Source organism: Scyliorhinus torazame, chromosome 9 (genome assembly GCF_047496885.1).
Source record: "Scyliorhinus torazame isolate Kashiwa2021f chromosome 9, sScyTor2.1, whole genome shotgun sequence".
Taxonomy (NCBI): domain Eukaryota; kingdom Metazoa; phylum Chordata; class Chondrichthyes; order Carcharhiniformes; family Scyliorhinidae; genus Scyliorhinus; species Scyliorhinus torazame.
The window spans coordinates 62,245,804-62,262,350 of record NC_092715.1 but is presented as its reverse complement, the minus strand read 5'-3'; the positions used below and the strand labels follow the sequence as shown (position 1 = coordinate 62,262,350).

The 16,547-nt window shown below is 45.3% G+C and overlaps 1 protein-coding gene across 1 annotated transcript in view; it reads right to left on the bottom strand.

The window, feature by feature from the left end:
- ap3b1a (adaptor related protein complex 3 subunit beta 1a) overlaps positions 1-16,547 on the bottom strand; it is a 411,535-nt gene that overhangs the window by 329,924 nt on the left and 65,064 nt on the right. The window contains exon 2 of the mRNA XM_072516008.1: positions 4,732-4,807. Within this exon, the coding sequence (XP_072372109.1) occupies positions 4,732-4,807 (76 nt within the window). The remainder of the gene's footprint in view (positions 1-4,731; positions 4,808-16,547) is intronic.

Below are 16,547 nucleotides of genomic sequence, written 5' to 3'. Positions count from 1 at the left end.
GTCTTAACACAATTTTCTTGTCTGCCGCCACATAACCCTCAATTCCCCGATCTATCAAAAATCTGTCTAACTCTGCCATGAATAAATCAAATGAATCTGTCTCCATTGTTTTCAGGAGAAGAGAATTCCACACACTAATTATCCTGAGAAAACAAAATTCTCATCTCCATCTTAAAAAGAGATACCTCTTAATCATAAAGACCATAAGAAACAGGAACAGGACTAGGTTGTTCGGTCCTCGAGCTTGCTCTGACATTCAATAGGATCATGGCTGATCCGACATTCCTCACATCCACTTTCCTGCCCTTTCTCTGTAACCATCGATTCACTTACTGATCAAGAACCTATCTCAGCCTTAAATATACACAAGGACTCTACCCCCTACCCCCTACACCCCCCCCCCCCCCCCCCCCATCCGTACCTTGTATAGTTGCAGCAAGACTTCCGACTGTAATACACTAACTCCCTTGAAGTAAGGGACAAGATTCATGAGCCTTCCTGATTAGCTGCTGCACCTGTGTACTAACTTTGAGTTGTGTGCACAAGTATCCCCAAGTCTCTTTGTGTTACAGCTTTCTGCAGTTTTTTACTACTTAAATAGTACTCTGTTCTTTTGTTCTCCCTTCCAAAATGTACAACTTCACATTTTCCCCACAAAGTAACTTCATTGCAGTGTTATTATGATACTCTATTTGCCAACTTTTTGCCCACTTACTTAACCAATCAATATTTCTTTGCAAACTGTTTGTATCCTTCTCGCAACTTGCCTTTCTGCCGATTTTCAGTTGTCTGCAAATTTGGCTGCAGTACATTCGCTTCCTTCCTCCAAGTCATTAATATAAATTGTAAGCAGTCGTGGTCCTAGCACTGATCCCATTAGTTACAGGTCTCCAACCTGAAAAAGAATCCCTTATCCCCACTTGCTATTACCTATCCATTAGTCAATTCTCTATCCATGCCAATATACTCCCTCCAACACCATGGGCTATCTTATGACTTAACCTTTTGTGACGTACCTTGTTGAACACGTCCAAATACAACACATCTACTGGTTCGCAGACATCCTCAAAACACTTTTAATGGATTAGTCAGACACAATTTCCCTTTCATGAAGCCACACTAACTCTGCTTGATTAGATTATGATTTTCCAAAGGTGTTGCTGTTAGTTCCTTAATAATGGATTCCAACATTTTTCCAACAATAGATGTTAGGGGAATTGGCCTCGTTACCCGCTTTCTGTCCCCTCCCTTTTTGAATAGGGGTGTCACATTGGCAGTTTTCCAATCCTCCAGTACTTCTACAGAATCCAAGGATTTTTGGATCCGCCATTTCTTCAGCTACTTCTTTGAGGACCCAGGATGCAAGTCATTGAGGCTAGGGGACTTATCTGCCTTTAGCCCCATTAGTTTGATTAATACAACTCTTCTAGTGATGGCGATGGTACTAAACTGCTGCCCCGTATACTTTAGCATTCATCAGATGTTCAAAGTACCTTCCACAGTGAAGGCTTATGCAAAATATTTGTTTAACTCTTCTGCAATTTCCTTGTTCCGCATAACCATCTCCCCAGATTTATTTTGCAAGGGGCCTATGTTAACTTTGTACCCGAGGGCATGTCAACAAGGCTGGATCAACTCCATTTCTGTCATGGATAGAAAATTCAAAACCACAAGTGATATTTCAATGATTTAAAGAAGCTCTCATTGTCAGTTGTTATATCCATTCCAGTTTTCCCTCCTGGTTTATTTTCTCCCTCTTTTAAGTCCTCCTTTGTTGGATTCTGAATTCATCCCAGTCTTCGGGGCTATCACTTTTGCCTCCTTATATGCTTTTTCTTTCAACTGCATACTCCCCTTTACTCCCTTGGTTAGCCATGGTTGATTTATCCCTCTTAGAATCTTTCCTCCTTACTGGTTTATATTTTTGCTGAGAATCATGAGTTAGCTCTGTCACAGCTCGTTAGTCTTTCCTGTGTCTCCTAGTTTTAGTCTTCTCCACAAAAGGAAGGATCCTCCCAGTAACCATTCATCAAGTCCCCTCAGGATATTACTTTCAATCAGATCACTTCTGATTCTCCTGAACTCCAATGCGTATTGGCTCAACCTTTCTTCATAGGACAATCCCTTCATCCCAGGAATTAGCCGAGCAAGCCTTCAACTGCTTCAAACACATTTGTATTATTTTTCAAATAAGGAGACCAAAACTGCACGCAGTGCTCCAGATGTAGTACTTGCCCACTTTTATATTTTATTCCCCTTGCAAAAAAAAAAAAAAAAAACCCCATTCTATTTGGCCTTCCTAATCATTTGCTGTACTGCATAGTAACTCTGTGCAACAGGACCGCCAGATTCCTCGGTCACCGTATCCTGCAGTCTCTTTCCATTTACATAGTTTACTGCTTTTCTATTCTTCCTGCCAAAGTGGACAAGTTCACATTTTCTCACATTGTACTCCATCTGCAATTTTTCCCCCCACCCACTAAACTGTCTATATCCCTTTGTAGACTCTAGACAACTTACTGTCCTACCTATCTTGATCTCACCAGCAAATTTAGCTGCCATGCATTCGGTCTCTTTATCCAAGTAATTGATATAGATTGTAAATAGTTAGGCCCCAGCACTGATGCAGGTGGCACTCCATTTATCCCCATTCAGTGCTTCGTGTGAATTAACCAATCCTTTACCTACAGTAATATTTCACCTCCTTACACCATGAGCCCTTATTTTGTGCAGTAACTTTTGATGTGGCACCTTTCAAATACCTTTTGGAAATCCAAGTACATCACATCAGTAGGCTTCCCATTTATCCACCTTGCTTGTTACTTACTCAAAACACTAATAAATCAGTTAACATGAATTCCCTTTCACAAAACCATGTTGATCCTGACTGATCCGATTATGATCCAAGTATTCTGCTATAACCTTCTTAATAAATGTTGGCAATTTCCCTATATGTTAGATTAACTACCCTACAGTTTCCTGCTTTCTGTCTCCCTCCTGTCTTTAATAGAGGTGTTACTCATTGCTAGTTCCTAATCCTCTATAGCCCTTCCAGAATGCAAGGAATTTTGGAAGACTAAAACCAATGCCTGCAGCACTGTAGCACAGTGGGTAGCACTGTTGCTTCACAGCTCCAGGGTCCCAGGTTCGATTCCCAGCTTGAGTCACTGTCTGTGTGGAGTCTGCACGTTCTTCCTGCGTGCGTTTCCTTCGGGTGCTCCGATTTCCTCCCATAAGTCCTGAAAGATGGACTGTTAGGTAATTTAGAAATTCTGAATTCTCCCTGTGTACCTGAACAGGTGCCAGAATGTGGCGACTCGGGATTTTTCCACAGTAACTTAATTGCAGTGTTAATGTAAGCCTATTTATGACAATAATAAAGATAATTATCTCTGCACCCACTTCTTTGAAGACCCCTGGGATGTAGATCATCGGGTCCTCGGGACTTGTCAACCCATTCAGTCTAAACATTTTACCAGTACATTTTCCCTGGTAATGGTTCTGATATTGGTTTTATTTTTACATTACGCCCTCCCTTTCACCACTTGATTTTGAAGTTTTTTTGGGAAGTTTTCGAAGTCTTCGACAGTAAAGACAGACACAAAATAACTGTCAATGCTTCTGCCACTTCCTGTTCTTCATTATTAATTCCTCAGACTCTCTCTCTCTCTCTACAGTGGATAAACACTTGATTTAGCTCCTCTTTTCCTATTTAAAATACTTGTAGAAACTCTTACAATCTGTTTTTGTATTTCTCGCTAGTTTGTTCTCTTACTCTACTTTCTCCCTCTTATTATTTTTTCCAACCTAACCTTGTAGCTAAAATTCCTCTTCCTTGGAATAATGGAATGATTCAGGTTAATGTCCTCTGCACCCATTCATGGACCCTCACATCCTTCCTAAAGTGTAGTGACCAGAACAGAATGGAAACTCTAGTCGTTGTCGAACCAGAGCTTTATAAAGGTACACCAATGATTCCACCACAATGCTGTGGACCTAGAGTCATATATGGACTAGGCCAGGCAAGGGTAGCAGCTTTCAGCATATTAATGAATCAAACGGATTTTTAGCGACAATCCAGCAAGTTCATTGTTACCATTACTGACACTAACTTTTCTGAATTTTAACCAACTAAATTTAAATTCTCTAGTTTCAGACATGTGATTTGAATTTATTTCTCGGAAGCATTGGCCAGCTTCTGGATTACAAATCCAGCAACATAACCGCAAAGATACCACCCCTTTCTGAATTATAATCTCTGGTCGGGTTTTCACATTTCCATTTTACTCGTGAAGATTGTTCACAACATAGATTCACAACTAACTGAACAGCTGTGGCTTAACTCCCATACCATTATGGTGTTGTTCCTCAAGTTTCCAACTTATTTGCTGCAGTTGCTTTTATAGGCGAGTCAGATTCATGCTGCAACCATTAGATTTACTCGCATTCACTGAAGCCAGCAATGAGAATGAAGAGTACAAATTCCCAACAACTTAATTTCGAAATTGTGGCTATTCGCGCAAGAATTTGCACATGGGGAGCCAGTACCATGGCATGTCTTAGAACAACATAAAAGCAGATAAACGGTTCCTAAAAGATTTGTCCCCAAGTCAGTGTGGTATCTCCTGTGCTTCTCAATTACCAAATCATTTACCTCCAAAAATTAGCCTCTACGCAACTTCGATTTATAACTATTGAAGCTACTGTAACTATTGAAATTAAAATATTCACCCCAACAATTCTCTTCATAGCCTCCAATTTAAGTGAATCCTTGTTGCTCTCCAGCATTTGATGAAGATCTTCATTCCTGAAAACAAAAACATAGTAATTAAAACAACAGACAAAAATCAGCGGATAAATATCATTCCCGCACATTTCTACAGTTGCAACTATCCATGTCCAGAATATTCACCACATAAGCAAGCACAACAATGAAAATAAATCCTCTGTTTATACTTCAGCTAAAAACTAACAAGGGCTGCAGAAGTTAGAGAATCAATATTTTTGGTCATAAAACGTATTCTAATTAAGGCTGTTATGCACTACAATGGCGGCAAAATATTTATTGTAGCTGAAAAAGACAGATATTTTTGCTAAAGCTTTTCATCTTGCACTCATCAGGACATTTGCAAGAATACAATGTTCTGACAAGTAGAAAACAAAAGCTTTTGACAAAAAAAAAGTTCAAATTCTATACTACCAAATGACTACTTATAAATTAAGGAAATTATGGGATTGTGTAACTTTGGTTTTCCAGCCTAGATTCATTTTTTCAGCAACTTTAATAGTGTAGCAATAAGGCCCTGCTCACGCAGATTGACGTATTACAGGCATGATGGGAAGTTTTTGGTTGTTTGAAATGAGGCACATCCAGACACCTTCAGGTGACCTATCTAATCGAAAGTTTGCAAAAAACAGGAACTTGTAACTGCACAAATCAACACCTGCAAAAACAATGTCGGAAGGATGGACTTCATCCTTCATGTGGGTAAAAGAATGAAGACATTCAGCCTTCAGGCTCTTGTAGCGGACAAGGCCATGGCACAAGTATGCAGGAGGGATAAATATCCAGTTCTTGACGCATTTCCCTTTAGTGTAACCTAGGACCATCACACATACAACATCCTGCGTGAAGGACTCAGCAACCAGAAGAGATCTCCGAAGGAGGAGGAACTTGGCCAGTTCTGAAGGAGTAATATCTACCTTATATCTAAAGTTAAGCGTCTGGAGACAAATTGTGACCATTTGTATAGCATAGGATTTGAATACATAATGTATTTTATTGAAGTCTAGTTTATAAATTGTGTTGAATCATGAATTCAGTGTAGTATGTTTGTTTCATATGTAACTGTTTGACCTCTTGCAAGAAACAGAGAACTGGAGCAAAGTCTGGAAAATTAAACAAGATGCCATTACAGTACGCAACTCAAATTCATCAGCGACTAAGCCCAGAACCTAAAATAATAATTCCGGAATATGAGGATGAATCTGGCCCTTTAAAAGCTAAATAGGATTAAAGTGCATTATTGAAATTTAAGGTTGTGGACAAAACTCTTTTGGATTGTAAAATAGATTAGAAGTCTTCAGACGTTTCTTTTTAAAACTTATCAAACCTCATACTGAGCATTTATAGGTTTGTGAAATGAGTCAGGCTTTTCTCACTGGTTACTCTGACAGTCTCTTTATAGATCTAAATATTGATCGGGTGCACCTATGAGAAAGCCACTGAAGTCTGAAAACATTTCTTGATCAAAGTATATTATTCAAAAAGTAATGGCTCAAGCAAAATGCTGATAGTGCCATGGGATCTTTTATATCCACCTGAGCAAGCAGCTGAGCTCAAAGACAGCACCTCTGGCAGTGCATTCCTTCAGTAATGCATTGGAGTGTCAGTTTGGAGTTTCATGTTCAAGTCCTGGAGTGGGGCCTGAACCTGCAACCTTGTGACTTAGAGGCAAACGTGCTGCCAACTGAGTCACAGCAGGAACTAAAAATATACAGAAACATTCCCCAGTTACATTCAAGTGCATAGTCAGTTTTAATTGTTTGAAAAAATTATATTCAAAGGCCTTTAAAATATTGCTATTAGTGTCCTTTGTCCAAAAAGGACCAGGTAAAGTTTTGGAAGCTCCTGAAAGACTCACAAACAATAAAAAGCACATTTGCTGGAAACCTCCAATGGTTGGCAAGACCAAGTTTGTGGTCCGGGCCTATTTTCATGCTGAAAACCCCAAGATCTTGTGCCGGTTGCATTGAGAAAACCAATGCAGCCAAGCATGAACTCCAGGCCATTAACTTTAATGTAATGACAATACTAACATTTGAGTGCTGGCACATACCCAATCAATTGCTGTTCACATCCACTGCTAACATCTGTCAGGCCTCGTTCTTCTCCAGTCTGCTGCATATTCAGTGATAGCTGAAGACTATCTGCAACCACCAGTACATTCTTCACTGCATCCATGGCATCCAAACTCTCAGGTTTCTAGCCTGGAATGAGCCTCCAAATTTTACTTCTATCAAACCAGCTTCTGCTGGGATATTACTAAGCTTGTACAATGCTACTGTACACGAACAGTCACATTACCGACAAACCAGTAATGAACCAAACATTCCCAATGGATTACTTCACTTCACTGTACCTTCATTAAAACATTGGCCCATATCTAGGAATTGTTTCCCTTTGCAAACATTCGGTGGCTATCAACAAGGTGCAGCAGCACAATCAAGTTCGGAACTCTTGTCACAATTCCACTTCCTGCCCTAATGTAGGACTTCTAATCCTGGGCTGCTTTAAAGGCAAGAAACAAAGTATAAAATGATATATTTTGTTATCTTACGACATGTAAAAACATTCAAAAAATTTAAAAACTGTTAACAATGGAAATTAAAACTTCAATTAAAATAACCCAATGAACTGCCCCAAGTAAACAATTTATAAATTGCTAAGTGCCACAGAATGAAAGCACAGCACAGTTATGCAGAAAGTGCAAACTCTGGTAGTACAGCCCCTTTTAATATTTCATAATTCAGGAAACTTATTCAACAGTTATTAGAAACTAAATTTATGAATACATAAAGGTAATCGGATTAAAATGGAAAAACTAAATAATATTAGTTTTTAAAAATCGGAAGCATTTCTCAATTTAACACATTATTCAAAGTGCTTTGTACTGCTTCTCAGTCTACAACACCATCTACTTCTGTGACGTTGCCTATCACCCTGCAAATCAGGAGGTCAAAAATCACAGCAACAATGCCTCTAGTAGCACACTGATGTGCAAATCTTCCAGATCCTGCGCTATATTTGCACTTACAGCACGCTAACTTACAGCTCAACAGTCTGCTCCACTGGGCGAACAAATAGGGAATAACTCAATAAAGCTGTTTCTTCAGTTTGCAGATCAAACAGAGCCAATCCCAGAATACGGCTGGCTCTCAGTCGAGGGACAATTAGCTTTAAAAGAACAGAAATCAGAATGAATCATTAACTGCCTTCCTCCTCTATTTATTCAATTAGGTAATGCAAAAATGGTCATTTGATAAATCACCATTGAACATCAAAATACCAATTCAGCAGTAATCACATTTTCCTCGGAAGAACCCGAAAAGTATTTTTGATCAAGACGTGTTGAATTCCTCCACATGGCTCCCCTATAGGGATGTTCTAAAGGCACTGTTCTGGTCTTTTTCCATTAAGCAATGGGCCAAGTAAAATAGAATTCAATCTTTCCCTGCCAGACTGTTTTGCTTTAATTTATTTATGGGGTGTGGACTTTGTTGGCTAGGCCAGCATTTATCTATCCTCAAATGCCCTAGAGGAGGTGGTGATGAGCGTCCTTCTTGAACTGATGCAGTCCCTTAGGTGCAGGTACATCCACAGTGCTGATAAAGGAGGGGGTTTGAGGTTTTTGACCCAGTGACAATGAAGGAACGGCAATCTATTTCCAAGTCAGAATAGTGTGCGGCTTGGAGAGGGTCCTCCAGGTAGTGGTGATGTTGCTCTTGTCCTCCTAGAATTGAAGTTATGAGTTGGGAAGGTACTGCCTTAAGAGCCTTGGTGAGTTCCTGTACTGCATCTGGTAGATGGTACACATTGTTGCCACTGTTAGTCAGCAATGGAGGGAGTGAAAGCTTGTGAAAGGGGTACCAATCAAGCTGCTTTGTGCTGGATGGTGTTGAGCTGTTCAATTATTGTTGGAGCTGCACTCAGCCAGGCAAGTGGAGAGTATTCAATCATACTCCTGACTTGAGCCTTGTAGGAAGTCAGGTGGTGAGGTTAACACACAGGATTCCTCGTCTCCGACATGCTCTTGTCGCCATATGGCTAGTCCACTTCAGTTTCTGATCAATAGTAACCCCCAGGATGTTGACAGTGGGGGATTCTACGTTTGAAATGCCATTATCATGGGGCAATGGTTAGATCCTCTTTTATTGGAGATGGTCATTGCCTGGCATGTGTGTGGTGCGCAACAGACCAATCTGGTTATTGTCCAGGTCTTGCTGCATTTGGGCATGGACGGCTTCAGTATCTGAAGAGTCGCAAATGATGTTGAAAATTGTGTAGACATCAACAAGCATCCTCACTTCTTATCTTATTATGGAAGGTAGATCATTGATGTAGCAGCTGAAGATGGTTGGGTCTAGGACACTACCCTGAGGAACTCCTGCAGTGATGTCCAGGAACTGAGATGATTGATCTCCAACCACCAGTCATCTTTCCTTGTTCCAGGTATGAATGACTCCTACCAGCAGAGAATTTTCCCCCTGATTTCCATTGACTCCAGTTTTTCTGCCTTGATGTCACGGGCAGTCATTCTCGGCTCACCTCTGGGATTCAGCTCTTTTGTCCATGTTTGAACCAAGGCTATAATGCAGTCAGGAGCTGAGTGACACTGAACAGGTTATTGCTGACTAAGTGCTGCTTGACAGAGCTGTTGATGACCCCTTCCATTACTTTACTGATGATCGAGAGTAGACTGCTGGGGTGGGAATTGGCCAGGTTGGATTTGTCCTGTTTCTTGTGTACAGCACATGCCTGGGCAATTATCCACATTGCCAGGTGTATGCTAGAGTTGTAGCCGTACTGGAACAGCTTGGCCAGGAGTGCAACAAGTTCTGCTACACAAGTCTTCAGCACTATTGCCAGAAGCAATATACAGTGCCTTCAGCCATTTCTTGATATCACGTGGAGTGAACAGAATTGGTCAAAGACTGACATCGGTGATGCTCGGGTCCTCTGGAGGAGGCACATCCATTTGGCACTTATAACTGAAGATTGCATGACTGTAGATTGCATGACCAATTGCACTAGGTCACATATTTAACAAGACAATGACTAAAAATATGTTTATGTAAGGTTTTACCAGTAAAGAAAACAGAGTAATTGGGAACTCCAAATGGATAAATACTTGAATGCATAATCAGTGTTAACTTAATCAACTTCAGAAAAATACATTTGCAGGTGTAATCTGCACAGAAGTAGGATGAGAGTGGTGGTCATCTCAGAAATCTGGGTGAGGCACCACCAGCAATAAATGAAACAGTATTTATTAATGTGTGAGCACTGACTGCAATCAACTATTTAATCAAATTTACTTCCGGTGGCGGCTATGTGGGAGTAGGTCGCACATTTGGTGGCTCCCGTTTCGGTCGGACTTTTGGACCTTTCCCCCCGACTTTTTTGCGCTTTTGAGCGCGGAACTGGAAAGCAATAGCACTCAGGCACAGGACCCATACAGAATTGTATGGACCTAAGAAGCCGGAGGGACTGTAAACAGCAGAAGAAGTGGTTGAGTAAGGGCACAGATGAGATGATTGATCTCCAACCACCAGTCATCTTTCCTTGTTCCAGGTATGAATGACTCCTACCAGCAGAGAATTTTCCCCCTGATTTCCATTGACTCCAGTTTTTCTGCCTTGATGTCGAGTAAGGGCTGTGAGAGAGACCAGCATGGCTGGTGTTCAGAGCAAGGCGCCAACAGCCCAGCCCACAATGGAGCAGCTGCTGCAGGCTATGCAGGAGAGCTTTTTGGCTCTGAAGCGTGACAACTTGGAGCCGATTGAACGGATGGGAAAAAGGCTGGATGATCAGGCTGAGAAACTCCAGCAGTTGGAGAAGTCGGTGGAGGAGCAGGCTGACTTTCAAACGGTGGCGGATGTGGAGATTCGGAGACTGAGGGACCAGCAAAAAGTGCTTCTGGAAAGGCTGGAGGACCTGGACAACAGATCTCGCCGGCAGAATGTGAGAATCGTGGGCCTCCCGGAGGGGGCAGAGGGGCTAGACGCTGCCGCATATGTGGAGGGTTTGTTCCAGACGTTGCTGGGGAACGAGGTGTTCCCGTGCCCGCTAGTGGACAGGGCACACAGAGTGCAGGTGAGGCAGCCGCGACAAGGGGGTCCTTCACGAGCGATGGTGGTATGCTTTCACAGGTACCTGGACAAGGAACGGGTGCTGCAGTGGGCAAAGAGCACACAAAGCTGTATTTGGGACAATACCACCCTCCGTGTATACCAGGATTTGAGCACTGAGGTGGCCAGGAGGAGGGGAGGCTACAGGCAGGTGAAGGAGATACTGTATAAAAACAAGGTGAAATTCGGGCTGCTTTTTCCGGCGCGACTGTGGGTTACGTATGAGGGTCAGCTCCACTATTTTGAGGAACCCGAAGAGGCGATGGACTTCGTTAAGAAGCAAGGGCTGGCCCTGAGCTGAGGACGTTTGGACTCATGTTAGAGCTTTTAAGTATATGTGGTGTCTCTCCCGTTTTGAAAAGTGCCTGCATGTTTGGGTAAGTTTTTGTCATTTCTTTTTTCGACCTTGTTGGGGGGTTGGAAGGTGATAGGGATGTATCTTCTTTTTTTTTGCGTGCTTATTGCGTGGTTTACCTGAATGTTTCCTGTTTGGGCTCTTTGATTAGCTGGGGGGACATTAATAAAGAAAACGGTTAAAAGGGTTGGGTTAAAATGGATGCTTCAGGGGATCTTTGTGCAATCTTTTTCTGTGTCTGTATGGGAAGGACTGAGAGTGTCTGTTATTTCTTATCTTTTTTTTCCTTGTTTAACTTGAAGGGTGCTATTGTGGGAGTTGTTTATGACTTGTATAGAGTGTTTGCTTAGGTAGGGCTGATCTGGGGAAGTGGTGTGGAGGTGTCGGGGGACGGGTGACTGGGAACAATGGGTGGGAGACGTGATAGAACATTACAGCGCAGTACAGGCCCTTCGGCCCTCGATGTTGCGCTGACCTGTGAAACCACTCTAAAGCCCATCTACACTATTCTCTTATCATCCATATGTCTATCCAATGATGGTGCCGAGGCCGGGAGCCCCAGGCTAGCTGAGTGCTGCTAGTCAACGGGAGCAGAGGTTGGGGATGTCCAAATAGTTAGATGAGACCAGGGGTTAGGTGATAGGATGGTGTTGTTTGGGGGGGGGGGGGGGGGGGGGGGGGGGGGGGGGGTTGTTCTGCTGACGGGGATGGAAACTGGGCACAGTAACAGTGAGGAGGTCATGGGTGGAGCCGGTCAGAAGGCGGGCCAGATGATGCACGACACATGGCTGGGGGGCTGGCCAAGGAAAGGGGATGGCTGATCGGCAAAGGGGGGAGGCGAAGTGCCCCCCAACCAGGCTGATCACCTGGAACGTTAGAGGGTTAAACGGGCCAGTGAAGAGGGCGTGTGTGTTTGCGCATCTGCGGGTTCTGAAGGCAGACATAGTCTTGCTGCAGGAGACGCACCTGAAAGTGGCAGACCAGGTTAGGTTAAGGAAAGGCTGGGTCAGTCAGGTCTTCCATTCGGGGCTTGATTCTAAGACGAGGGGGGTTGCAATCCTGATTAATAAAAGGGTACAATTTGAGGCGGAGGACACAGTCGTGGATGGGGGTGGTAGGTTCGTTATGGTGAGGGGTAAGCCCGAAGGGGTGAGAGTAGTCCTGGTCAGTGTGTATGCCCCTAATTGGGACGATGTGGATTTTATTAGGAGGATGCTAGGGAGGATCCCCGACTTGGACTCGCGTAAGTGGATCATGGGCAGGGACTTTAATACAGTCCTGGACCCGAGCCTGGACCGGTCATGCTCAACAACGGGCAAGTTGCCAGCGATGGCAAAGGAACTGAGAGGGTTCATGGAGCAAATGGGGGCAGCAGATCCGTGGAGATTTAGCCGGCCGACGTCGAGGGAGTTCTCGTACTACTCCCATGTCCACAAGGTGTACTCCCGAATTGACTACTTTGTTGTGAGTAGGGACCTGCTGGCCGGAATGGTGGGGGCAGAATATTCGGCAATTGCCACATCGGACCATGCTCCGCACTGAGTAGACCTGCAGTTTTGTAAGGTTTTTCAGTGTCCACCATGGAGGCTGGAAGTTGGACTACTCACGGACGAGGCGGTGTGTGAGAGGCTGAGAAAATGCATGCAGAATTACCTGCAGGTGAGCGATACTGGGGAAGTCTCGGCAGCAGTGCTCTGGGAGGCACTGAAGGCAGTGGTGAGAGGGGAGCTGATTTCAATCCGGGCGTACAGGGACAGACAGGGCAGAGACGGACTGACCGATTAAGGAAATCCTACGGACGGACAGGAGTTACGCGGAATCCCCGAGGCCAGAGTTACTCAGAAAACGACCGAGGCTGCAGGCTGAATTTGGGGTGCTGACTACAGGCAAGGCTGTAGAGCAGCTTAGAAAGGTAAAAGGTGCGATTTATGAGCATGGGGAGAAGGCCAGCAGAATGCTTGCGCAGCAACTAAGGAAGAGGGAAGCGGCTAGGAAAATAGGGAGGGTAGTGGATGGGGAAGGTAATCTAGTGGGTGATCCAGCAGGGCTGAACAAGGTCTTTAGGGACTTTTATAGGAAGCTGTACAATTCGGAACCACCGGGAGACCGGGGGGTGGGGGATGAGGCGATTCCTGGACGGACTGATCTTGTCAAGAGTGGAGAGGGGGTTGGTGGACGGACTGGGGGCCCTGGTCAGGATCGAAGAGGTATTGGGGGCCTGAAGGTCAAGCAGTCGGGTAAAGCCCCGGGGCCGGACGGATACCCGGTGGAGTTTTACAAAACATTTGCCGGGATAGTGGGGCCGGTGCTGGTCAGAGTCTTTAACAAGTCAAGAGACAGAGGGAGTTTACCCCCGACGATGTCGCAGGCCACCAAATCGCTCATTCTGAAACGGGATAAGGACCCGGAGGCCTATGGGTCATACAGGCCGATCTCTTTGATCAACGTAGACGGCAAGTTACTGGCCAAGATTTTGGCTACCAGAATTGAGGACTGTGTACCGGATGTAATTGTGGAGAACCAAACCGGGTTTGTAAAGGGGAGGCAGCTGGTGGCCAACCTAAGAAGGCTGCTCAACGTGATTAATGATGCCCCCGGAGAGTAGGGAGGTAGGGATAGTGGTAGCTATGGATGCTGAAAAGGCTTTTGACCGGGTTGAGTGGGATTATCGGTGGGAGGTACTAGGACAGTTCTGGTTCGGGGCGGGGTTCATCGACTGGGTTAGGCTATTCTATCAGGCCCCAGAGGCGAGTGTAAGGGTGAAAAGGACGACATCGGACTACTTTAGACTGCACCGTGGGACAAGACAGGGCTGCCTTCTCTCCCCACTGCTGTTTGCACTGGCCATAGAGCCGCTGGCAATTATGGCACCCCTGAGGGAATTTGACCGGTTCTCTGGATACAAACTGAACATGGCTAAGATCGAGTTGTTTGTAATTCAGGCGAGGAGGCAGGAGAGTAGGCTGAAGGAGTTGCCGTTCAGGCTAGTGGGGGAGAGTTTCCGATATTTGAGGATTCAGGTGGCACGGGACTGGGGCAAGCTGCATAGGCTCAACCTGTCCCGACTGGTGGAACGAGTGAGAGAGGAGGTCCGGAAGTGGGATGCGCTCCCGCTGTCATTGGCTGGGAGGGTGCAGACTGTTAAGATGACGATTCTCCCGCGGTTCTCGTTTGTTTTTCAGTGTCTCCCCATCTTTATCCCACGGTCCTTCTTTAAGAGGCTGAATAAAATTATTCTGGGATTTGTATGGGCAGGGAAGTCCCCGCGGGTGAAGAGAGTGATGCTTGAAAGGAACAGAGGAGAAGGGGGGCTGGTGTTGCCTAACTTCAGCAACTATTACTGGGCGGCCAACATAGCGATGATAAGGAAATGGATGGTGGGTGCGGGGTCAGTTTGGGAACGCATGGAGGCTGCTTCGTACAGGGGCACTAGCTTAGCAGCCCTGGTCATGGCGCCTCTGCTGCTTTTGCCGGCACGGTACTCCACCAGCCCGATATTGGTGGTGGCTCTTTGGATCTGGGGCCAGTGGAGGAGGCATGTAGGGGAGGTAAGAGCATCGGTGTGGACCCCAATCTGCGGCAACCACCGATTTGCCCCGGGGAACATGGACAGGGGGTATCGACTGTGGAGGAGGGCGGGGATTGTGAGGATGGGGGATCTGTTCCTGGAAGGGAGCTTTCCGAGCATGAGGGCGCTGGACGAGAAGTTTGGGCTGGCGAGAGGGAACGACTTTAGATACTTACAGGTGCGGGATTTTGTACGCAGACTGGTGCCATCCTTCCCACGTCTCCCGCCGAAGGGGAGGCAGGACAGGGTAGTTTCTAGGGGAGAGGTGGGAGAAGGTAGAGTTTCAGACGTCTACAAGGAACTAATGGAGCTGAGGATACGCAGACCGAGGACCTGAAGCCTGAAGCTTAAGTGGGAGGAGGAGCTCGGGGAGGGGGGGGGGGAGGGGGGGGGGGGGAATGGAGTACGGTATCTGGGCAGACGCCCTGAGCAGAGTAAACACGACCGCAACATGCGCCAGGCTCAGCCTGATCCAGTTTAAGGTTGTGCACCGGGCCCACATGACGGTGGCCCGGATGAGCAGATTCTTCGGGCTGGAGGACAAGTGTGCTAGATGTGCCGGTAGGCCGGCTAACCATGTGCACATGTTCTGGCCGTGCCCTAAACTCAGGGGGTATTGGCAGGGATTCGCAGATGTCATGTCCCGGGTATTGAAAATTGGGGTGGTAATGAGCCCTGAGGTGGCAATCTTTGGGGTTTCGGAGGACCCGGGAGACCAGGAAGAGAGAGAGGTCAACGTTCTGGCCTTTGCTTCCCTGGTAGCCCGGCGACGAATACTGTTAGCATGGAGGGACTCAAAGCCCCCGAGGGCTGAGGTATGGCTATCGGACATGGCGAGCTTTCGTGGCCTAGAGAAAGTCAAGTTCGCCTTGAGAGGTTCGCTACTAGGGCTCGCTCGAAGGTGGCAGCCATTTATTGATTTCTTCGCAGAGGAGTAAGCGTCAGCTGGGGGGGGGTTGGGCTAGGGTAGAGTAGAATTGAGTAGGGGGATATTGAGGCAGGTCCGTGTGTGAACAGAGCCGTGGTTTGCACCATGTTTAATTTGTGTCTTGACTTCTTTTTTTGTACTGTACAATGTCACTTTTTCTAATTGCCTAAAATACCTCAATAAAATGGTTTGTTTAAAAAAAAACTATTTAATCAAATTAACCTCCAATCCTGCCCAAAAAGGTGACGCATGCAGGAGGAGCTTATGGACGTTTGTATTGCAGCAATTACAACATCCCTTACTTGGGGATCTGAGGCACCTCTTTTGATTCCCTCGGTGTGCATGGTTCAGCTCCTCACCTGATACATTGGATGCATCAGTGTAAATTCCCTGACACTGCTTTTGCTGGATCTTGAGACTTTCTGAAAAAGCATTGCTGCCTTGAGGGGCTGCCATCAGCAATGGCTGTATGATTCAACATGCGGAAGCAAGAGGCAAAGGTGCGACAGCTTCAAGTGTGTGTACAAAGGCTGGTTAGAATGACATTAAGGCATGATATCACCTGTCAAATACCTTTCAGTAATTTCAGTTCCAGGGAGAGTGCTTCCTGTTTTGCTAAGGTACAGTAGGAGAAACTAGACACCATGTCAAATTTTGAACAAACCCAATTTGACATGCAGTTTTTCATCTTCCAGCTCCTTAAATCTGTACTCCTGCTATGTGTTGCAACCCAAAGTCTACGTTTCTTCTTTCCAATTAGCCACTGGTATAAAACTAATGACAAA